At 48.7% G+C, this 24,396-nt stretch overlaps 1 protein-coding gene across 1 annotated transcript in view; it reads left to right on the top strand.

Moving 5' to 3' along the window:
* Galphai (G protein alpha i subunit) overlaps positions 1-16,258 on the top strand; it is a 134,686-nt gene extending 118,428 nt beyond the window's left edge. Inside the window, exon 7 of the mRNA XM_084607549.1 lies at positions 11,235-16,258. Coding sequence (XP_084463675.1) covers positions 11,235-11,425 — 191 coding nt within the window. The 3' untranslated portion in view covers positions 11,426-16,258. The remainder of the gene's footprint in view (positions 1-11,234) is intronic.
* Positions 16,259-24,396: the final 8,138 nt, after the last annotated feature.

The following is a 24,396-nucleotide window of genomic DNA, read 5'->3' as shown; positions in this document are numbered from 1 at the left end:
TAAACGACTCCCGGGGCAAAAAAAAAACCCTGCCACTTAACGTTCGCAGGCGCCATAGCCACGTCAGCCGCCGCGCGTACAGCACAACGATAATAATGGACGACTCTCGCACATGCTGGAGAAAGCGTCCGACGTCCGTCTGAAAACGGGCTGAGCTGGCTTGGCACATGCTTAGCTCGTGCTGAAGGAGAGAGTTAGCTCGGCACAAGAATGGGCACACCCACGCACATGGCTTGCGAACGTCATGTGCTGGTGTGCGGGAAACGATAACTGCAGATGCGCGCGCCTTTGGGGAATGGGCGCGGGGCTGCCCAGACCAGCCGTTGCCGAACTGTCCCCTCCCATTCCTTCTGCGCATGGCTTGAAAACGTCACGCGGCAAATGACCAAGGGTGATGTGATCGTCTTTGGGAAAAGCACACTTTCCAGTGCGTGGCGCGGAATATATCGAACGACCGGTGAAATTGAGTTTGATATATGACACGGCTTTCCTATATTTTACATGGGATTTTCAAAGGGATATTCCGTGAGTTCAATATAACCAGGTTCGACTGTACCATGTTTTGGGCTGCCTTAACAGCACACTCTGTTAGCCTCAATACGAGGCTTGTTTTCTAGCCAAGGGATCTCATTCTGAGATGTCTCGTATTCTTTGTGGGAACAAAAAAAGCTGAGTGATCTGCAAGTTTATTGTGTGGAGCGTCACTGGCATTCTAATGGAAATCAAGAATAAGAAATGGGCATGGGCAGGACATGTAGCGCGAAGAAAGGATAATCGATGGTCGCTTAGGGCAACAAACTGGATTCCTAGGGAAGGAAAGCATAGCACAGGGCGGCAGAAAGTTAGGTGGGCGGATGAGGTTAAGAAGTTTGCAGGGGTCAAGTGGATGCAGCTCGCACAGGACCAGGTTAATTGGAGGACTATGGGAGAGGCCTTCGCCCTGCCGTGGGTATAGACCTTTGCATTTTGGGCTCCCTGGGTGCTGCCATATCGTTCACTGGACAGTCGGGTGCTCCCCGCACGAGCACTACAGCGAAACCTGTTTCTGTCTGTCCAGAGAGGAGGAATTTTAGCGACTCCTTCGCCCATTAGTCTTTAGTCAGGCTGATGATGATGATGATGCTGTTACATTGCAGTGGTCGCAGCAATTATCATGGTTGCATTGTCCGTGGTATCTTCTAGCACTGGTCTTCCGCTGCAATATATCACGCCTATGTCTCTTGACAAGATATTCCATCATTTTACTGAATGTATTCGTTGTCCTCATTGCTCTCATTGTATGTTTATACAGCCGAACCTGGATATATCGAATTAGCACTGGTCTTCCGCTGCAAGATATCACGCCTATGTCTCTTGACAAGATATTCCATCATTTTACTGAACGTATTCGTTGTCCTCATTGCTCTCATTGTATGTTTATACAGCCGAACCTGGATATATCGAATTAGCACTGGTCTTCCGCTGCAAGATATCACGCCTATGTCTCTTCACAAGATATTCTATCATTTTACTGAATGTATTCGTTGTCCTCATTGCTCTCATTGTATGTTTATACAGCCGAACCTGGATATATCGAATTAGCACTGGTCTTCCGCTGCAAGATATCACGCCTATGTCTCTTGACAAGATATTCCATCATTTTACTGAATGTATTCGTTGTCCTCATTGCTCTCATTGTATGTTTATACAGCCGAACCTGGATATATCGAATTAGCACTGGTCTTCCGCTGCAAGATATCACGCCTATGTCTCTTGACAAGATATTCCATCATTTTACTGAATGTATTCGTTGTCCTCATTGCTCTGATTGTATGTTTATACAGCCGAACCTGGATATATCGAATTAGCACTGGTCTTCCGCTGCAAGATATCACGCCTATGTCTCTTCACAAGATATTCTATCATTTTACTGAATGTATTCGTTGTCCTCATTGCTCTCATTGTATGTTTATACAGCCGAACCTGGATATATGGAATTAGCACTGGTCTTCCGCTGCAAGATATCACGCCTATGTCTCTTGACAAGATATTCCATCATTTTACTGAATGTATTCGTTGTCCTCATTGCTCTCATTGTATGTTTATACAGCCGAACCTGGATATATCGAATTAGCACTGGTCTTCCGCTGCAAGATATCACGCCGATGTCTCTTGACAAGATATTCCATCATTTTACTGAATGTATTCGTTGTCCTCATTGCTCTCATTGTATGTTTATACAGCCGAACCTGGATATATCGAATTAGCACTGGTCTTCCGCTGCAAGATATCACGCCTATGTCTCTTGACAAGATATTCCATCATTTTACTGAATGTATTCGTTGTCCTCATTGCTCTCATTGTATGTTTATACAGCCGAACCTGGATATATCGAATTAGCACTGGTCTTCCGCTGCAAGATATCACGCCTATGTCTCTTGACAAGATATTCCATCATTTTACTGAATGTATTTGTTGTCCTCATTGCTCTCATTGTATGTTTATACAGCCGAACCTGGATATATCGAATTAGCACTGGTCTTCCGCTGCAAGTTATCACGCCTATGTCTCTTCACAAGATATTCTATCATTTTACTGAATGTATTCGTTTTCCTCATTGCTCTCATTGTATGTTTATACAGCCGAACCTGGATATATCGAATTTTGGTTATTTCGAACTCACGGAATATCCCCTTGAAAATCCCATATAAAAGTGTAGGAAAGCCGCGTCATATATTGTGACGAGTACAAAGCAGCGAACACTGCACCGATCAGTTCTACCCACTGCACTGTTTCATTCTCTTCTTTCTCGGTTCCGCGAGGCACGCGGCATTACCCCCCTCCTCTTCGTAAGTGGCGACTCGACGCTGGAAGCAGGGAACACTGGACACGCGCAGATCACTGCCTCTCATAATATGGTTTCTATGGTTTCATTTGCACTACATGAACAGTTTCAGCATTTGAGCACCGCCGTATTGAGGGTTGTTGACCCCGAGGAACAACTTCGTAGGTCACGTTACTAAGACGTCGAATGACCTCATATGGCCCAAAGTAACGGCGAAGTAGCTTCTCGGAGAGTCCTCGATGGCTCACTGGTGTCCACACCCATACGATCGCCAGGCTGGTAGTGAACGTCTCGGTGTCAGAAGTTTTACCGACTGGCGTCGCGGTGTTGTTGATGTTGAATACGGCACCGTGCGAGCTGGCGCACTTCTTCGGCCTGCTGCAGAAATATGTCGACATCCGCATAGGGGCGTTGGTGGCATCGTCGCTGTGACATGTGGGTAGCATAGCATTCAACGTTGTGATGGGACGACCGTAGAATAGCTGGAATGGTGCAAAACGGGTTGTCTCCTGTTCAGCCGTATTGTATGGAAAAGTTGCATATGGAAGGACTCCATCCCACGTGCGATGCTCAACGTCGACGTACATGGAAATCATGTCTGCAAGTGTTCTATTGAGGCGTTCAGTCAGTCCGTTTGTTCGTGGATGGCAAGCAGTAGCCCTGCAATGACTTGTGCGGGTAAGACTGAAGAGAACCTGCATTAGTTCAGCCGTAAAGTCTGTACCGCGGTCAGTAGTAATAACCAATAGGGCACCGTGGTGCAGTACGATGGTCTTAAGAAAAAACTGGGCTGCTTCTGCAGCAGTTGCACGGGAAAGTGCCCGTGTCTCGGCATATCGCGTTAAGTAGTCCGTCGCCACTACTATCCATCTGTGCCCTGATGCGGACGTTGGGAAAGGGCCCAGAAGATCTATACCCACTTGCTGGAAAGGGGCTGTTGGTGGAGGTATCGGCTGAAGGAGCCGTGCAGGCTTCAGCGGAGGTGTCTTTTGCCGCTGGCAATCTCGGCATGTTCTCACATAGTGCTGGACTGAAGGCAGCAACTTAGGCCAATAGTAGTTTTGTTGAATGTGTGCTAATGTTCGCGTGACTCCTAAATGACCAGCCGAAGGCTCATCGTGGCATGCGTGCAAGATTTCTGGCCGGATGTCGGACGGCACAACGAGAAGAGAGGTTTCCTTGTGCTGAAAGCTTTTCTTATATAGGACGCGATTGCGAATGCTGTAGGAGGATAAACCCCGTGCGAAAGCACGTGGGACAGCTAGATCAAGGCCTTCGAGGTGCTCAATAAGCGGGCGTAAACCGTGGTCAGCTCGTTGACGCTGGGCCATGTCGGTGGTCGTGACTACAGCAAGAACCGGGAAGTCGTCTTCGCTGTCGGGAGGGGCAGTATCAACTGGTGCACGCGACAAGCAATCGGCGTCATTGTGCTTACGGCTGCACTTGTATACAACCGTAATGGCGTACTCTTAGAGACGGAGGCTCCACTTTGCAAGTCGTCCAGAGGGGTCTTTGAGGTTGGCTAGCCAGCATAACGAATGGTGGTCGCTCACAGCCCTAAAAGGTCGGCCGTAAATACAGTCGAACCCGGATATATCGAACTCAAAAGGGATCGCGAAATAGTTCGATATATCGATAATTCGATATACAGAAATAGGCTTGTGACGGCACTTGATGCGAAAAAACGATACCGTATTTGTCACGTAATCAACCCACTCGCATAATATACCCACTCTCCACTTTTGCACCAGAGAATTTGAAAAAAAGAAAGAAAAAAAGCGTTAAGGCCAGCTCGCTCACATGCAAGCGATTGAGCGATCTCAGCGACGATGCGGCAGCGACAGAGCGAAAATTTTCAAACTTGGAACTGCGTCCCTCTCGCCGCTCGAGCCACCGCGACAGCTCAAAACAAGGTTTCTGTGTCGCCGCGGCAGAAATCAGAAATCGCGAGCGTTTCCGCTTGCATGTTGATGGCGCGCGTCACTCCGTTTCGGTCCTCTCATCCACAACTCATTTCTCGGCAGCGTGCCAAGATGCTGCGCAGCGATAACGTCACGGTGCGTTTATCTTTTGATAGCTCCTGCGGTGACGGGGAGCGAACTTGGCAGAGTGCCCGTGATGGCTTGATTGCACAAGCCTGGTTCGATTTATCACGCCGCGCTTGGAGTGGGCATCATGATCGCAGCAGCTGACCGCGCGCTTTTGTTGATTCATACATGCAAGAATAAACGACTCCTGCCAAAAAAAAAAAAAGAAGCACTGCCGCTTCTTAACGTCTGCAGCCGCCATATCTTACGCTACGCCGTGCGTACAGCACACCGATAAAAATAAACGACTCTCGCAAAAAAAAAAAGAGAGAGAGAGAGAGCCACGTCAGCCGCCGCGCGCAGAGGGTTCGCAACACACGCTAAAGCGTCCGACTTCTGTCTGAAAACGGGCTAAGCTGGCTTGGCGCATGCGTAGCGTGTGCTGAAGGAGAGAGATAGATGGGCAAAAGAATGGGCACACCCATGCACATGGCTTGCAAACGTCATGTGCTGGCGCGCGGGAAACGATAACTGCAGATGCGCGCGCCTTTGGGGATAGGGCGCGGCGCTGCCCAGAGCAGTGGTCGCCGAACTGTCCCCTCATTCCTTCTGCGCGTGGCTTGAAAACGTCACGCGGCAAACGGCCAAGGGTGATGCGATCGTCTTTGGGGAAGGCCCACTTTCCAGTGCCTGGTGCGGAGTTCGATATATCGAACGACCGGTGAAATTGAGTTTGATATATGACGCGGCTTTCCTGTACTTTTACATGGGATTTTCAAGGGAATATTCCGCGAGTTCGATATAACCAAAATTCGATATATCCGGATTCAATATAACCGGGTTCGACTGTATAGGGTTGGAACTTAGTTATGGCCCAAACAACAGCGAGACATTCCTTTTCCGTGGTTGAGTAGTTTGCCTCTTCTTTTGAAAGAGAACGACTTGCGTAAGCGATAACTTTCTCAGTGCCATTTTGCCACTGAATCAGAACGGCACCGAATCCAAAATTACTGGCATCGGTATGAATATCCATAGCAGTGTTTTCGTCAAAATGGGCAAGTATCGGGGCGGCCTGCAGTCGCTGGCGCAACTCGTTGAAAGCATCCTCTTGATCATCTTGCTACGCAAAAGGAATATTGTCTCGGGTAAGACGCATAAGAGGCTCGGCAATCACTGAAAAATTCTCTACGAAACGCCTGTAATAGCTCAACCACCGACAGATTGGGATTAATGTCCACAGTTGATAGAATGTCGGGTGTGCATTACATCTGGCTGGCGACGGCGGCGCCAGAGTACAGATGTTCGCTGGCTCAATTAAGTCGGCAACATACGCGATGGCCGTTCCTTTCGCAATGTGCTGAAACTCAGTCCCGAAATTCGTAATCCAGAGCTTCGTACAACCGTCCTGCAAGCGAACAAGTCCTCTTGCAGTGCAGATCTCTTTCTCAAGGAGCAGGCCCACATTCGTCTCTGCCAGTACGTCTCGGTTGCGTGGTGAGTCGCTTTCTACCAAGACCATAACGCTGCACCGTGGCGGGACCGTAACGTCAGCAGCTGTAATATGTAAGGCGGGCGTTGATGAACCGTCGACGCTAGATCTTGCAATGGCTTTGCTCGGGGAAAACGTCACTCGTGATTCTTGCAAATTAATTATCGCACCATTAGCCTTTAAGAAGTCCAAGCCGAGTATGACGTCTCCCGAACAGTGGGTAAGAACAACGAAGTCGCAAACATAAATAAATTCGCCAATTGCAACTCTCGCAACGCATCTTCTAGCCGGGGTAATAACGTGTCCCCCTGCAGTGCGGATATGAGGCCCAGTCCACTCGGTTAAAACTTCCTTCAATTTTCTGGCTAACCCACTGCTCATAACTGAATAGTCTGCCCCCGTATCAACTAAAGCTGTAATGAGAAAATCATCGATATAAACCGGTATTTCCGAAACTGCGCACTCAGGTTCATCGTTACATGACGCCGTCTGATAGCCGTTATCTTGTACTAAACTTGACGGAGGATGTTCAGCACTTCGCTCGTCAGCGGCCTTACCTCCGCAGGTCGCTGTTCCTAGTTTTCCCGACTACTCTGGGAGCAGGGGCTCGGCGAGTGGCGGCCAGTGCGGTATATAGAGGGCCGTGGACTTGGAGAACGATAACGAGAAGGGGTAATGATGCGGGACCCGTATTGTGGGGCGTCTGGAAGATTCGTATGCGTCGACAGGTACTCCTCGATTTCGGGTGGTCGTTCCCCACTCCGAAGACATCGTGCACACCGATGGAAGCCACGATGTCTGGCGCGGCAGTACGAACAGGACCTTAAGATGTGACTGGCCTCACCACAGTGGTAACAAAGAGGCCGATTGTCAGGGGCGCGCCAGACGTCAGTCCTCCGAAACCATGCCTCGGCTAGAAGAGGAGGATGGCGTGGGCTTGGATCAAGACTAGGGGGGTTCACTCTGGCTCTGGGAGTCGTACCCACTACGGTGCTGGTTTGGATGAGGCACAGTGGGGTTCCCTTTTGGACGATCACAGAAGTTATGCTGAAGCACAGACGCGTACGTTGGCACACTCGGTGGCGGTGGCTGCACACCAGGCACAGACTGTTTCGGGACGGCTTGCCTAACTTCTTCGCGAACGACCTCCGCTAGTGATGGAAGCCTCGACGACAACATTAGACCCTGTTGCTGAATATGTCTCAGCTCTTCCCTGACCACAGATCGAATGAGCTCCCTTAAGGCATCATCAGAACTATTGAAGCCGGAACCATAGGCGACCGGTGACATGGCGGACACGTTACGGTTAAAGTGCTGAGACCTGTGTTGAAGTGTTTGTTCTATCGTGGTGGCCTCCGTTAGAAAATCTGATGCCGTGCCAGGTGGATTGCGCACAAGCCCAGCAAATAGTTCTTGTTTCACCCCGTGCATTAGGTGGCGCACTTTCTTCTCCTCTGACATATTTGCCTCTGCACGCCTAAAAAGGCGGATCATGTCCTCGTCGTACATTCCAATACTCGTTAGGGGCTTGGATGCGAGATTGCAGTGCCGACTCCGCACGCTCTCTTCGGTCGTTGGCGGTGTAGGTCACCAATAGCTGGTGACGAAAGAGGTCCCATGTTGATAGGTTCGTTTCATGGTTCACGAACCACTTCCACGCTGAATCTTCGAGAGCAAAGTACACATTATAGAGCTTCCTTTGCTCATCCCAGCCGTTGTAATTGGCGACCCGCTCGAATTGGTCCAGCCAGTCTTCAGCGTCCTCATAAAGCTCGCCATGGAAGGACGGTGGTGTTCGAGATTGGAGGACGACTAACTGGGGTGAAGACTCTCTGTTAGCCGCAATGTTCATGTTGGATTTATGCATGTTGGCCACAGGCGTGCAGGAAAAAGGCCCGAACTCTGGCGACTGACCTCGAATGCGGTGGCTGCAACTGCGATGGACCGGTGTCAGATCCATGGTGGCTCTCGGTTGCCCTTGAGGTGCTGAACTGAGCAAAATAGGAAATTGTACCCGGCTGCTCCAACAGAAAATGTAACGAGCACAAGGCAGTGGACAGTGAACCGATCAGTTCTACCCACCGCACTGTTTCGTTCTCTTCCTTCTCGGTTCTGCAAGGCACGCGGCAATATCGAACTCAATTTCACCGGTCGTTCGATATATCAAACTCCGGACCACGCACTGGAAATTGTGCCTTTCCCAAAGACGATCGCATCACCTTCGGCCGTTTGCCGCGTGACGTTTTCAAGCCACGTGCGGAAGTAATGAGAGGGGACAGTTCGGATAGGGCAGCGCCGCGCCTATTCCCTAAAGGCGCGCGCATTTGCGGTTATCGTCTCCCGCACGCCAGCACGTGACGTTTGCAAGCCACGCGTTTGAATGAACCAGAGAGAACCGGTGGGAACGAGAGGGGAAAAACGCGACAGAGGAAGCGCAAGGGTGTGCCCATTCTTTTGCCGAGCTATCTCTCTCCTTCCTCTTTCCCGGCCTTCGTTCGCAGTAGCACGCACTAAGCCAGCTCGGCCCGTTTTCAGACAGAAGGTCGGACACTTTCTCCAGCGTGTGTTGTGAACCCTCTGCGCGCGACGGCTGACGTGGCTATGGCGCCTGCGGAAGTTAAGAAGCGGCAGATCTATCTTTTTTCTCTTTTTTTTTTTTTGCGAGAGTCGTCTATTTTTATCGTTGTGCTGTATGCGCGGCGTAGCGTAAGATAAGGCGTTACGAGGCGGCTTTTTTTTTTTTTTTTTTTTGCGAGATTCTTTTATTCTTGCATGTATGAATCAACGAAAGCACACGGTCAGCTGCGATCATGACACCGCTTTTAGCATTTTTCGCTTCAAACAGCATTTGCAGCTTCTGTATCACGCTTTCCAATGATTTTATGGCAGTGGACTATGCCCGCCCCAAGCGCAGCGTGATAAATCAAACCAGGCTTGTGCAATCAAGCCATCACGGGCAGTCTGCCAAGTTCGCTCCCCGCTGTCGCTGCTCAGCATCTTGGCACGGTGCCAAGAAATGAGCTGTGGATGAGACAACCGAAACGGAGTCCGACATGCAAGCGAAAACGCCAGCGATTTCTGCTGGAGTGACATAGAAACCTTGTTTTGAGCTGTGGCGGGTGGCTCGAACGGCACAGGACGCAGTTCCAACAAGTTGGAAATTTTTTGCTCTGTCGCTGCCGCTCGTCGCTGAGATCGCTTAATCGCCTGCATGTGAGCGAGCTGGCTTCTTTTTTCCAAATTCTGGAGCGCAAAAATGGAGGGTGGGTTCATTATGCGAGTTAGTTGATTACGCGACAAATACGGTATCGTTTTTTCACATCGTAAGTGCCGTCCCAAGCCGATTTCTATATTCCTTTTTTTCCTTTTTTCCTCGTACTATAGAATATTCCTTTTTTCTCGTACTATAGAAGACTGGAACCGACTGCCATCTCACCTAACAAATAGCATCGACTCGATTGACCTAATTGAGTCTTGACTACCTTAACTAACCTGTTGTTGTGTTGCTGCTTTAAATATTTGTGTGTTTTAAATAACAAAAAAAAAAAATGTTTTCCCATGTACTGCCGATTTCACTGACGTTTTTCATTTGATTATTGTACCAAATGTTTGATTTTTCTACCCCTGGCTGCCATGATTATTCTGTTCTAGCTGTGTATAATTTTTTCTTTATATATGATGTAATAATATTATTGTTGCCACTCCTGCTTGGGCCCACCAAAGAGCCTGCAGTATATTGTAAATAAATAAATGAATAAAAATAAATAAATATCGAATTATCCGTATATCAAGCTATTTCGCAATCCCCTTCGAGTTAGATATATCCGGGTTCGACTGTATATATCTGTTTTACGAGATTTTTTCTTTCGTTGCTATTTCAACATCCTTGTCTTCGCTCATGTATTGTTTTATGTATGTCGCCTCCCCCCCGTTATGTAATACCCTGTAAAGGCTCCTTAACTGTTCAATAAATGATGATGATGATCCGAAAGATAATCTAAGCATACAGTGAGCTGCTTTTTGTTCACTGGTTAATAAGGCATTTTTGAATCGGAAGCTACCCATCTGGCACCTGAGAACACTGATGTTTTGGTTTTAGCATGGTACTGCTTATAGTGTGGATTTTCGTAGCCCCCATGACCTACTTTATGCACTGTATGTGGAAGTTTAGAGCAGAGCAGTAAAGTCATGACAGCTTTCGTTGAGCACTTGTCATTGTTCTTTTCTCACAGGTTCCAAATACTACTGTACTTGCCAGTAAATCTCGTGTGAAAGAAAATAGAATAAAAGCCGCCTTCCAGGCCATATCTGCTGGTAGAGGAGAAAAACGGCTCCCTTCATTTTGTCACTTTCCTCCTCGCCCGTGAAAATGGTCTGTTCAAAATTAGACTTTTTACATTCAAAAAGTAATAAATCATGAGCTGTACATAAATGCTGTTGCTGCACATAGGCTATGTGACCAGGCAGACACAACGCAGACGGATGATTGGGATTCTCAACTTCTTGGTTGAATCATTTGTACTCTTAGGTGTGTTGCAATTGGCCTGCATCGGATAGTGCAGCTTCATTTGATAGCATCCTCCTAACATGCACATATTCAGAAATATCTTTGCAAGCTGGGTGTATTTTGCTGTGCCGTGTGTAACTTGTGTGCGCACTGTGGACCTATTCTCGGGCCATGCTTTGTTTGCGTGTTGCACATGCAGTCAAGAATGAAAAGGTAGCATTAATCTGGCTCTGTGGTGTCACCCTCCGTTAAGGTTTTCTATTTCACTTGCATTTCTATTTCATGTGCTTGAATTTGAACCGGCTCCATTCGGTTAGAGAGCTTGTTCAACTCTGAGCGCATTTGTGTGTGAGACTGTGCTTTCAGTAGCTCTGCTTGTGTTTGCAGGCAGCAACACTTACGAGGAAGCGGCTGCTTACATACAGATGAAGTTTGAGTCACTTAACAAGCGGCGTGACACCAAGGAGATCTACACGCACTTCACGTGTGCCACTGACACCAACAATATCCAGTTTGTGTTCGACGCCGTCACAGACGTCATCATTAAGAACAACCTCAAGGACTGTGGCCTCTTCTGAATGCCTTCCACTCTGCGTCACTGGAGGGCATAAAGGCAACACCATCTCCTGCCTGCCTCTTCCCGACTGCTGCTACAACCGCTGGCACACAGACGTTTCGGGCAGGGCTGGAAGAGTCATGGCAATGGGCTCGAGTGTGCTTCGAATGGCCTCTCAGGGCCCCAGCGAGATGGGAGGACATAGACTGTCCACTGACAGCAAGCACGGCCACATTTTTACCTGCGTCCTCCGCATGCTGCAAGGTGGATGCTTGTAGTTGCTTCGCGGGTACCCGTGTGGTCTCTGTCTTGATGAGCTCGTATGTTGTGTCCCTGTGCAATGCTTGCTTGATTAGCATTTATATTTTATTTGTCCTCATTTATTGCAGTAGTCATCACCACAAATTGCCTGTGAGCAGGAGTTGCCTGTGAAGGGGGATGTGACTTGGGGCACAAACGGGAAGAGAAAGACTGGTGAAAGGTCCGGCCGCATTGCTTGTTTCCCTCGCCTCGATATGGCATTTATTTTACTTTCGCTACAGTTATTAATGCTGCTGTGCTAAAGGGATCAATCCATGCAGTGTTGTGCAGTTACTTTTTGAATTTTTTTCACGTTTTTTTCTTTTATAGTGAACAATATGCCGTTGCTTTGCATTTGTTCTAGGACCTTTTCTTTAAGTATGGCCTGAGTGACTGTTTTGTGATGTAGCTAGTGATAGGAGTGAGAGCCTGGTCCCATTCTTCTCTGTCAGGTCTCTGTGGCAGTCAGCTTTTTTTTTCTTCCTTGCATTTCCACCCTTTCACAATGTGACTCCAACTGTGTGGTGCTCACCGCTTGGAGGTCGACTGACATCAAAGCTGGTCGCAAGGAGCGTGCACTACTTACACTGTCTCTGTTGCACGGCCACCAGGGTGGCTGTCTGGTGCCGCTTCTTGTCTGGCACCTCAGTAAGGTGGGCAGTGCCTTTGCTGGCCTGGCTTCCTGAAGAGAGCTTGCTCACTGTTCTTAGGGTAGGTGTTTTCCCCTGGGTGGATGCTCTCTAGTGGGGCAAATGAAATGAATACAAAGGAAACATCCGTGTCACATCCTTGGCACCATCTGAGCATTTCAAGCAACACAGTGAGCCCTTCCTCGTGCAAAATGCTGACCTTATGTGCGACTGTTTTATTTTGATGTTCTTGTAGGCATCATGAGCTGTTGTACACTTGCAGTGGCTTGGACCAGCTTTTAATGCTTACGTTTCCTCTGTGATATCGGGAATACTTTAGTGAAGTATACTAGCAGAACTAAAATTATGTGAAACTCTGGAAGTTTGGGGTGCTTTCATAAGAGAGCTTGTTGAAGCAAATTTTGCGTTGGAACGAGGAATTTGAGACGCCATGCAACTGTGGTTGTGGCTGTGTTGGCTTGTGAAGCATTAGGACGTCGCATGGGCACAATTGGTTTGAAGGAACATCGTCCGCGGTATCAGCTTGACTCGGTCCCAAGTATACAAACAGGCCCTAAAGGTTTGGTGTGGCGGAATGCTGGAAAAGCTGGCTGACAATTAACACATGCCTTGTGCTGCCATTGTGGACATTGGGACCTGTATGTGGTAGTGCGTGAGCAACGGATTGGTTCACCAACAGGCATGGCTAAATTTGTGAAGGTCACTCCATACTGTGTTCTGAGAGGTCACCCTTTGTCATTTTTACGCTTGTTCAGAACCAGATTGTTCACTGTGCAGCACTGATTTTGTGATCGATTATGTGGAGCAGATTTCAAATGAGCAGGTGCAATTGAGCCAGTATTTGCCACTGAGGAAGGGTGCACAAAGTTGCTATGTGCTGCTAGAGCAAGCGCAGCAGTATTACGGTCTTTCAAGGTTCAATGCTGATTCAAGGATCATCCTAGTGCTTAAGATTCATTTGAAATTCAAACAAAGAATCTACTGTGCCAACTATTCTCTGTTCTGGGCAAACAGTGGTGGCATTGATCAGCCATGCTCTATCACTTGATTCCTCATTAAGGTTGTGTGACGGCGGGATGCACGATTTTTAATGGGGAATCTTGGGGACAGCTTTCCCACTGAGAAAGGCTCTTTATGGAAGCCTGGACGTTTGCAATTGGTGATTACATGAAATATCATTCACTGTCTGATGATTTAAAACCATAGGTCCAGACTTACAAAGTCATTCTTTAGCACATTCTGACTAAGAACCGCTGTTTTGCCCAACTTATTTGTTATGCTGCTTGAATTTCAGGGGTGTTTTCTTGTGTGCCTGAGTGATGTTTCCATAGAGTTCTTGGCCCAGCCTGGTTGTGTTGACGCAATATCTGCAAAGTTTGCTCTGTTCAAGCCTGCATTGTGTCAACACTAACTGCTGCACCTTAGCTGCATCCATTTGTGTGTGTTGCACCCAGTGCCTCCTCACCTGCCATTTCTAATCTTGGCATGCATGCAGGTCATTCATGTGCCATAGCAGTCTGTCCCCTTCCACACAGTCCTGTAGGTGTCAAGCAGCACTGTTTGGTTTTTTTTTATGATCTCTGTTTTTCCTCTCAGCATCCCATAGCTGTGTGTGTGTGTGTGAGAGAACTAGCGAAGAACGAGCAGGCACCCTCCACTGGTTTGATGTTGTGTACGGATCATGGACCATGCAGTGCATTTCCATAAATCATTGTGCTGGGTCTTTGCGCCCTACAGTCTTGCCCACTGTTTGCTGCACTGCTCGTAATTAAGTGTGCTATGGTAATGTTGAGCATAGCTTCAAGGTGAACGGGGTGGGCAGTAGTCCTTGTGCTCAACAAACTGTTCCTCTCATTTTTTTGTTCCAGATCCAGCTCCGATGCGCGTACCTGCTTGGGAAATGATCTGTTACGTACAAAGTTGTGCCACACTTGATGTCTTTCGCTGCAGGCATCTGACCCCAGTCTTTTTGTGAAGTGGGATACAGCCTTTGTCAGCGATGGTGTAACAGACCAGTTTTCTAGATTTCCTGATGTTCCACTCTCTACTGGTACGCACAACTTTGTTGTCATCAATTTGAGGATTTTTTATCGGATGAAAAAATGCCAAGACCTCACCCCTCTTTGTCATGTCTCTGACAAGGGTCGTGGTCCTCAGCGGGCCAATCCCCTAACATGGCTGTGTTGTCGCAAGCCCTTTGATGATTATGCAATTTCTACAGTCAAGCTCAGTATGTGCCCAGTAAGCAAACAGACTAGTCTGGGCTCGGTGTTTTTGGAAATTCAGCTGCCAGTGTTAGCATAACCCTTGTTGTTGCTTCTAGAGGTACCAGTATGGAACAAGCGTTTTTCCTCTGGGGGGTCACATGACTGAAGTTGCCGTATTATGGCTATTGGCATGGTTCGCCTCGTTCCTTGGTTAGCCCCGGGGCCTGCCAGTCTAGCATTGGTTAAAAGGGCCAGCTTTCTGCTGCTTCCTATGCTGCCACTGTGAGGTCGCTTTGTGCAGGGCCTGGTGCGTCCTCTTCTGTCACTGCCAGTCTTGAGAGCAGTGGACAGGCAATGCCTCTCGCTCTCATTTTGCCACCCTCATCTCTCATGAGGTGTGATCTTCATATCTGACAAACTCGTTTCCAACTGCTGGCTTCCGTTGTGGGTGCGTGATCGTGCTATGTGTAAGAACACTGAGTTTTTCCTCTATATGTATTTTTTTCGTGAAGTGAATGGATCACGCACTTTTAGCCTGGATACAAATGTCACAGTCTTTTTTCTATTGTGTAACCATGCTCATGCAAGGTTCAATAATGTTGCTCGACCCAGATCCTTTGGATGGCATTGCATCGTGTCATTTTGTATTGATACCCCACATTTTGTACCATGCGGACTTGTGCACCAGCGTTAGCAAGACGGACAAAGGAGTGAAACCTGCTATTTGTCACTGTGTACATTTGCTGCTGCAACAAATCCCTTTCAATTACCAGCGGCACTCAGCACTGTGGTGGTCTAAGGCCTACTTTCTACACATTTTTCTGCTCTATGGAAATACGGTATTGAGGCCTCTGAAAAGATATAGCAGTTTCCATTGTAAACAATTTTCCGGTTAACGCAGCTTGTCAGGGACATTGGTAACTGAATTGGTGTTAGTAGCTCGTCACTGGCCTGTAGCCAGTTGTCAGTGGGCCATTGCTGGCTTTGACCAGCAGCAAGTCGGGGACATTGTCGCAAAGGTACATGAGCTCTCGAGTCAGTCATTTGTGGCAAAGGTTGGACTAAGCTGGTTTTGGCGTACCATCCAGCCACGTCGCATGCAGCTGCATTGACTGATTGTGGAATTTTTTAAAAGGCAGGCAAGTGACAACAGTGCTGTCTTGCATGCCCACATTGCAAGCCTTTTGCACAGTGGAGGCATTTGCTTGCTGCATGATTGCGCTGTTGCAGGTGATATGCAAGGGCTTTCTTAAGGTCTGCAGCTGTATGTGTACGGCCCCAGTTGCTTTGGATTAATATGGCCTCGGAGCCAGCTCTGCGTAGCGTAGGCAGGAATTTGTGTGACTTGCTGGTTTTGCTTGGCCTCGTTGCAAGCCGATGTTGGCACCACTGTGGAGCACACCTGCATGCTTCTGCCGTGCCGTGTTTGTAGCATTTACCTCTGCATTTTTGTTTCTTTCCCCTCTGCCAAGACCTTGCATTTTTGGGAAATGTTGTTTACAGTGTGCAGCTGTGCAACTTTCTTGCACAGGTGTCTCATTGCTCGAGCTCACTTTGAAGTTGCTGTGTATAAAAAAGTTTACATTATTATTAATACACACCCTCATGGCGTGTACACACAGAACACTGTTGTATATGTATACATAATTGTAATTCACAAATTGCGATGAATGAAAGATATTGTTCTTGTATAACTTGCTTGTGTTCTGTGTCTCACTTGGGCTATAGACAACCTGCAATGGAGTATGCTGAGATATGTGGCGCCACCTGGCGGCCGACAGGGGCTAATACTGAGGCGGTGCAGAACCTGACGCCGTGTATGTTGCGGCCGTTGTGTTCTTTCTGCGTTTGCGTTTAATTTGTTATCCAAGTGAGTGTAATTTACTCATTTACTGATTTCAGTGGTCTCGTGCGATGCTTCAACTACTACGGATGTGAACAAGAATAAAAATCAGCGCAGGGGCGGCGAGAAAGACTGCCAAAATCTCGAAGGAAAACCAAGCGTACCGCTTGCTGGGAGAACCTGAGGAGAATGATGAGAGAAGTGGATAGTGGCTGTGAGAGAGTAATGTAACTGAAATTCGTTTTGTTATGGATCCAATGGCGTACAGACGCCAAGGAGCTAAAATAAAACGACTGCCCGTTGAGCGGAGGAAACAATATAAACTTCTGACTCGGTGAGTCGCACGCTGGTTGGGGCACTCTCCTCAGTACGTGCTCCGCGCTGTAAAACCTGGCGTGTACTGCTATATGCTGTGCAAGATCGAGTGGCATTATCCTTTTAAAGGACGTAACGTCCAGGAAAGCAACACAGTCGCGCAGCCGCGTTTCATCGGAGGCGAAATTAAGAAAAAATGCTCGTGGATCTGTGAACCGGACTTCTAATGCGGTGTCTATTCGGAACCGCAAAGCCAAAATATTGTCACATTAGACGGTGCATGCGCATAAGGAAAGAAGAAGACTCTCGTGAGTTTTTAGAGAAGACTACGTTTAACAGAGTCGACTGGTGCCTGCAAAAAACTTCTGTTTGAAAGCCTTGTCTTCCGTGTCGGCCCTCTGGTCCAAGCTGAACTACCCCGTAAGACCTTGGTGGAGGTGCGGGGTCGTTCAGCTTGGAGCAGAGGTGGAGGTACTTTCGATTCCCCTTGCCACAGCTCATCATACTTTCGCGCCAGAAACCTGGATTTGCGCAGTGGACGCCATCTCCCCGAGCTCACCCCACCGACTACCACAGTAAGCATGGCATCCCAGGACGCATCACCCGCTACGGAAACTCCAGCTGCCCCCATGGTTTTAACCAAAATCCGTCATCCGCCTATTTTTAACGGCGAAGACAACAAGGATGTGGAAGATTGGCTCGACGAATATGAAAGGTGCAGCAAGAATAACCGGTGGGATGCTGGCATAATGCTTGCAAACATAATCTTTTATCTAGCGGGAACGGCGAAGACCTGGTTTACCAACCACGAACAGGAGATGCCTACGTGGGACATCTGCAAACAAAAACTGCAGGACTTATTCGGCAAATCAATAGGGCGAGCTCTGGCAGCCGAAAAAGACCTGGCTACTTGTGCTCAATCGTCAACTGAGTCGTACCTGGCCTACATACAGGACGTTCTCGCCCTGTGTCGAAAGGTGAATACCTCCATGACCGAAGATGGCCATATACATAAGGGTATCACTCATGACGCATTCAATATACTTCTCTGCAAAGACTGCTCTACGGTGGACTCAGTCCTGCAAGTCTGTCGCCGTTTCGAACAGGCGAAGCAGCGCCGCATCGTCCATCGGTTTCAGCACCTTCCCAACACGGCGACTACATCCTCATGTGACTACTTGCCCACGTTACAGCAGCCTTCAAGTCAGAATAACCTCACTACCATCGTCCGCAGGGAAATCGAGGCCTTGACTACTGTTACACCTACGTCACCTCCTGCACAGGCAACAATAGCTATGATACAGGCTGTTGTCCGCCAAGAATTCGTTAATGTGGGCCCCGTTTCAAATCCTACCGCACCAGCCCCTGCACCACAGCCAATTCCAGTGGTTGCTGCTGCTGCCACAACCCCGCCCTACACACCGTGCTACCCTACCCGCAATCCTGCGGAGTGGCGCACATTTGACGATAGGCCTATTTGCTTCATCTGCTGTCGAGCTGGCCATACGTCCCGCTATTGCCGCAGCTGTCCGGCTCCCCCCTCTCGCCCTTATTACAGCCCTGTCCGCCATAACTGTTATGCACCACAACGCGTTTCTGTCACCCCAGCACATCTTCGTACCAAGAACATAGAGCAAGACCGTCGTCCTAGCCGTTCCCCATCACCTCAAGCCCACCGTTCCCGATCACCTACTACTCGCCGCAGCTTGTCCCCAACGTACCAAGGCCCCTACTCGGGAAACTAGGCAACGCAGCGCCCGGACGTGACGCTGCGTTACCAACCCGGACAGCCAACTGTGTTTCGACCATCACACCACACCGCAACCTGATCAATGTCCTCGTAGATCGAGTCCCTGTGCCTGCTATCATTGACACTGGAGCCCATATTTCAGTTCTTAGTTCGTCGTTCCGCCAGTGCCTCAAAAAAGTTCTTACACCCGCTAACACCTCTACAGTTCGTGTTGCTGGTGGAAACACTGCTACCATCATCGTAGTGTGCACTGCGTGCATTAGCATCGCCGGCCACCCCGTCCCTGTGCTCTTCGCCGTCCTTACTAGGTACTTGTCCTCAAGACGGAATTTTAGGCCTAGACTTCCTAACAGCCCATTCCGCTCTCATTGACTGTTCCTCCGGACTTCTACGCCTAGCCTTGCCCCATTGTGTTCACGACCCCAGTGCTGACCATTCCCAGCCTCGCCTCCACTCCAGTACATTTACTCGCCTACCTCCCGAGGCGGCAGTATACGTGCCCATGTCACCTTTGCCCTCCCTCCCTGATGGCGACTATGTTGTCAACCCCATTACCGACGTCACTCTACAGCGCAACATCGTACTACCTCATAACATTGTACACGTCGAGAATAACCTCACCTACATTCCCTTACTCAACTTCAGCATGTCTTCGCAAGTTCTCCCGGAGGGCATTTTCCTTGCCGAGCTGTTGCCTTTGTGCAGCTTTACTATTTCTGCAGTGCTGTCCGACCGTCACGCCGAGGTACCTGCACAACCTGTCCCGTCATATAGTCCGGAGGACGGCATCTCGGCCATGGTTGCCTCTGACCTGCGTCCTGAATATGCCAGTGCCCTTGCTGGCCTTTTGCGGTCATACAGCGACATTTGTGATTTCAGTCACGGATCCCTGGGCCAAACGTCTGTCGTCACACATCGCATTGATACTAGAGATGCTCGACCTATTCATCGACGGCCTTACGGAGTTGCTCTTTCCGAACGCAGGATCATTCAGGAAGAAGTAAAGAAAATGTTGGCAAGCAACATTATTGAGCCGTCGAGCAGCCCCTGGGCGTCTCCGGTAGTACTCGTCAAAAAGAAAAACAGCTGGAGGTTTTGCGTAGATTATCGACATCTAAACAAGATAACAAAGAAAGACGTGTACCCTCTTCCAAGGATCGATGACACTCTCGACTGCCTGCATGGTGCCAACTATCAGCCTGACTATACTCACTACAGGGCGAAGGCCTCTCCCATATTTCTCCACTTAACCCGGGTCTGTGCTAGCTGCATCCACTTGACCCTTGCGAACTTCTTAACCTCATCCGCCCACCTAACTTTCTGCCGCCCCCTGCTACGCTTTCCTTCTCTTAGAATCCAGTTTATTACCCTAAGAGACCATAGGTTATCCTCTCTTCGCACTACCTGTCCCACTCATGCCCATATCTTCTTGATTTCCACTAGAATGTCAGTAACTTGAGTTATTTCTCTGACCCAATCTGCACGCTTCCTATCTCTTAATGTTACCCCTACCATTTTTCGTTCCATAGCCCTCTGCGTTGTCCTCAACTTAAGTAGAACCCTCTTGGTTAGCCTCCACGTTTCAGCCCCATAGGTGAGTACAGGTAAGATGCAACTGTTGTATACTTTCCTCTTGAGCGATACCGGTAAGCTGCTAGTCATAATCTGCGAGTGCTTGCTAAATGTGCTCCATCCCAATCCTATTCTTGTTTCCTTTTCATGGTCCGGACCTGCGGTTACTACCTGTCCTAAGTAACAAACTCACTATGGTAAAATTATCAAGCCAGCCTTCGACTTCGTCGCCGCGAAGGCCGGCGAAGAGCCGGGGATCGCACTAGCGGCGGATGACGGTCCAGTCAGGGGTAGCCACAACAGTATGGGCAGATGCCGAGAGCGGGCGGATTCCGTTGACCTCGTTCATACCGGACGGCTGCAAGGGCAAGCGAAGGTCGGAACGGAGCTCTAGGCAAAACAGTAGACAGGGCTAAAGCGAGATATTTGGGATACTAAGGGCACCTCCACCACTTGTGAGCCACCGCTCGAGCAAGCGTCTTTAATCCAGCTCAAATCTGAAACTGAGCGCGTGATCTTCCAAACACCAGTGCAAGATGATGATGCTGCATATGTACGGGTAAAATAGGTGAAACGCGTTTATATATACAGTTACGTACTCAGTACCTAACGGGAGTGTTTATTTACCGTCTAGGCACCGCGAGGCCACAAGGCGCACCAGCTTGTTTCCTCCTCTTCTCTCACTAGCTGCTTCTTCCAGCTAATGACGCCCTAAAACCCGTAATGATACATACGTACGTACGTACACATATACGTAAGTACGTACATACATATATAGATAGATATAGTGAGCGCAGCGCTTGAACTTTCATCTGTATAGATATCATCGCTGCTGCTCGGAGGGTTGCGTGCTGTGTGCCAGCTGGTTCTGGAAAAGAAGAGACGTTTGTGCAAGTGCTGTCCCACAAGTGGCGGAGGTGCGATTCGTATTCCCCACCTCTTGCTTTAGACCCACCCACCGTTTTCCCTGGAGCTCCGTTCAGGCCTTCGCTTGCGTCAACGGTTCTGTGCTATTGATGAGGGCAACGGTGCTCGCTCACCCCCGGCGTCTCCTGCTCCTAGTGTGGCTGCCCCTGCCTGGACAGTCACCAGCCGCCAGCGCGATCCCCAAATCTTTGCTGGCCTTCGCGGTGAAGATGTCGACGACTGGCTCGACAACTACAACATGGTCTGTACATTTAAACACTGGGACGACGCTCATGAACTGCTCAACGTCGTCTTCTACTTAGCTGATGTCGCCAAAACCTGGTTCCTCAATCATGAGGATGACATCGCTGACTGCCCTACATTCACGGACCAGATAAAGAAAAGTTTCGGCACTCCGGCTGGTCGCTCAGAGCAGGCAGAGAAAAAACTTGAGCTCGTCTTCAGCAGCCCGGCGTGTCCTATATGTCGTATATCGAGGACGTTCTGGCCCTTGTCGCCGTGTCGACTCCGCTATGCCTGAATCTGAGCGTGTTCGCCACTTAATTAAGGGCATCAACACTGCTGCTTTAATGCCTTCGTGGTTAAAAATCCGTTGTCCGTGTCTGACATCACATCCACATGTCAATGTCTGGACCAGCTACAGTCATGCCGCCTCGGATGGCGGCTCCCTCATAGATGCAAATTTGCGGTTCCTAATACGCGCCATGATCCGAGCGGAGCTCTATGGCCTCACCAACCCCTCTGCTGTATCTCCAACTCTTTCGCCAGCAACGGTGAATTTGCGCAGCATCATCAAAGATGAAGAATTAGCAGTGAGGAGGAGGGCAGAAGAGTTCAGGATCTCGCTACAGAATAGGTATTCAGCTCTAACTGAGGATGGCGACATTACCCTAGAGGCAAGGAACAATAATTTCAGAGATATCATTACTGAGTGCGCGGTAGAAGTAGGCGGTAAGATAGATAGAGAGGATACCGGTAAACTGTCTAAGGAGACGAAAGATTTGATTAAGAAACGCCAGAGTATGAAAGCTTCCAATCCAATAGACCAGATCGAATTGGCCGAGATATCAAAGCTAATCAATAGGCGCAAGGTGGAAGATATAAGGAAGTATAACATGGAGAAAATTGAGCATGCTGTAAAGAATGGGGGAAGCCTTAAAGTGGTAAAGAAGGAATTGGGCATAGTCAAAAACCAGATGTATGCGATAAGGGACAAGGCGGGCAACGTCATCACTAATATGGAAAAGATAGTCAAAGTAGCCGAGCAGTTCTATACAGGTCTCTACAGTAGCCAAAATAGTCAGGACCGTAATGAGATTGGCGGTAGGGACAAACAGTCAGATGTTCCACCAGTGATGAAGGACGAGGTCAAGAAAGCACTAGAAACTATGAAAAGGGGGAGATCAGCTGGAGAGGATCAGATAACTACAGATTTGCTGAAGGACGGGGGGGATATCGTGCTAGAAAAACTGGCCACCCTGTATACGCAGTGCCTGGTGTCATCGACGGTACCGGAACCATGGAAGAATGCAAACATTATCCTCATTCACAAGAAAGGGGACTCTAAGGACCTTAAAAATTACAGACCAATCAGCTTACTGTCTGTTACGTATAAGGTATTTACTAAGGTAATCGCTAATAGAATCAGGACAACCTTAGACTGCAATCAAGCAAAGGATCAAGCAGGGTTTCGGAAACGGTACTCTACTATCGATCATATCCATACCATCAATCAGGTGATAGAAAAATGCTCGGAATATAACCAGCCCTTATACATAGCATTCATTGATGACGAAAAAGCATTTGACTCGGTTGAAACCTTGGCGGTGATGCAGGCACTGCGAAATCAGGGGGTAGACGAGCCGTACGTGAAAGTGCTGGAAGATATATATAGTGGCTGCACAGCAACCATAGTTCTGCATAAAGAAAGTAACAAAATTCCCATAAAGAAAGGTGTTAGGCAAGGAGACACAATCTCCCCAGTACTATTCACAGCTTGTTTAGAGGAAGTATTCAGAGACTTGGAATGGGAGCAGTTAGGGATAAGGGTAGATGGAGAATACCTGAGTAATCTGCAATTTGCTGATGACATTGCCTTGCTAAGCAACTCGGGGGATGAACTGCAATGATTGATGACCTAGACAGGAAAAGTTGAAAGGTAGGCTTGAAAATCAATATGCAGAAGACTAAGGTAATGTTCAACAGCCTCGGGAAGGAACAGCAGTTTACATTAGGTAGCGAAATACTGGAAGTAGTAGGCGAATATGTCTACTTAGGACAGGTAGTAACCGCAGATCCGGACCACGAAAAGGAAATAAGAAGAATAAGATTGGGATGGAGCGCATTTGGCAAGCACTCGCAGATTATGACTAGCAGCTTACCGGTATCGCTCAAGAGGAAAGTATACAACAGTTGCATCTTGCCTGTACTCACCTATGGGGCTGAAACGTGGAGGCTAACCAAGAGAGTTCTACTTAAGTTGAGGACAACCCAGAGGGCTAAGGAACGAAAAATGGTAGGGGTAACATTAAGAGATAGAAAGCGTGCAGACTGGGTCAGAGAAATAACTCAAGTTACCGACATTCTTGTAGAAATTAAGAAGAAGAAATGGACATGGGCAGGACATGTAGGGCGAAGAGAGGATAACCGACGGTCGGTGAGGGTAACAAACTGGATTCCAAGGGAAAGAAAGCGTAGCAGGGGACGGCAGAAAGTTAGGTGGGCGGATGAGATTAAGAAGTTCGCAGGGGTCAAGTGGATGCAGCTAGCACAGAACCGGGTTAAGTAGAGAAATATAGGAGAGGCCTTCGCCCTGCAGTGGGTATAATCAGGCTGATGGTGATGATGATGATCAAAGATGAACTGCACTGTGGCACCTGCCCCACCTCCCATTGCCTCCCAACCTCCCTCGCCGCCTCCCATCGCCTCCCAACATCCCTTGCCAACCTATGCGGAGATTACTTCACGTCAACCCACCCCGCCTTCTCCGACTTGTTCAGCACCCGTGTGCGGTCACGTACGTCCCTGCTATCGCACCGTATCCTACAGTGCACCGTCCTGTTACAGCCTGGCGCCCCTCCCGCCCTGTGCGCTACTATTGTGGGATACGTGGCCACATTGCCCGTGTCTGTCGCCGCCGCCAGCAAGACGAGCAACGGGGTTATGCTCCCTTTGAACGTGCCCGCGTGCGCCAGTCTTATGATTCTACACTTCCCTACTCAGACTTTTACCGGCGTTTTTCCTCTCTTCCGAATTCCACCGATGTTTCACGGTCTTCGCGTCCTTCCCGACGGCGATCCCCTTCGCCTTTTCGCCGCGCGTCACCCTGCCTCGCAACCCTTCCAACCTATAACGAAAAACTAACCGAAGCAGTTTTTGGAGGGAAAGCTCCTTAGAGTTCGAAATCTACAATTCCTCCTGGGCGACCGT

This window comes from Amblyomma maculatum, chromosome 1 (assembly GCF_055883805.1).
Source record: "Amblyomma maculatum isolate TAMU_Amacu chromosome 1, ASM5588380v1, whole genome shotgun sequence".
NCBI classification, from domain to species: Eukaryota; Metazoa; Arthropoda; class Arachnida; order Ixodida; family Ixodidae; genus Amblyomma; species Amblyomma maculatum.
The sequence above is the reverse complement of the archived record's forward strand: the minus strand, read 5'-3'. Positions and strand labels throughout refer to the sequence as shown.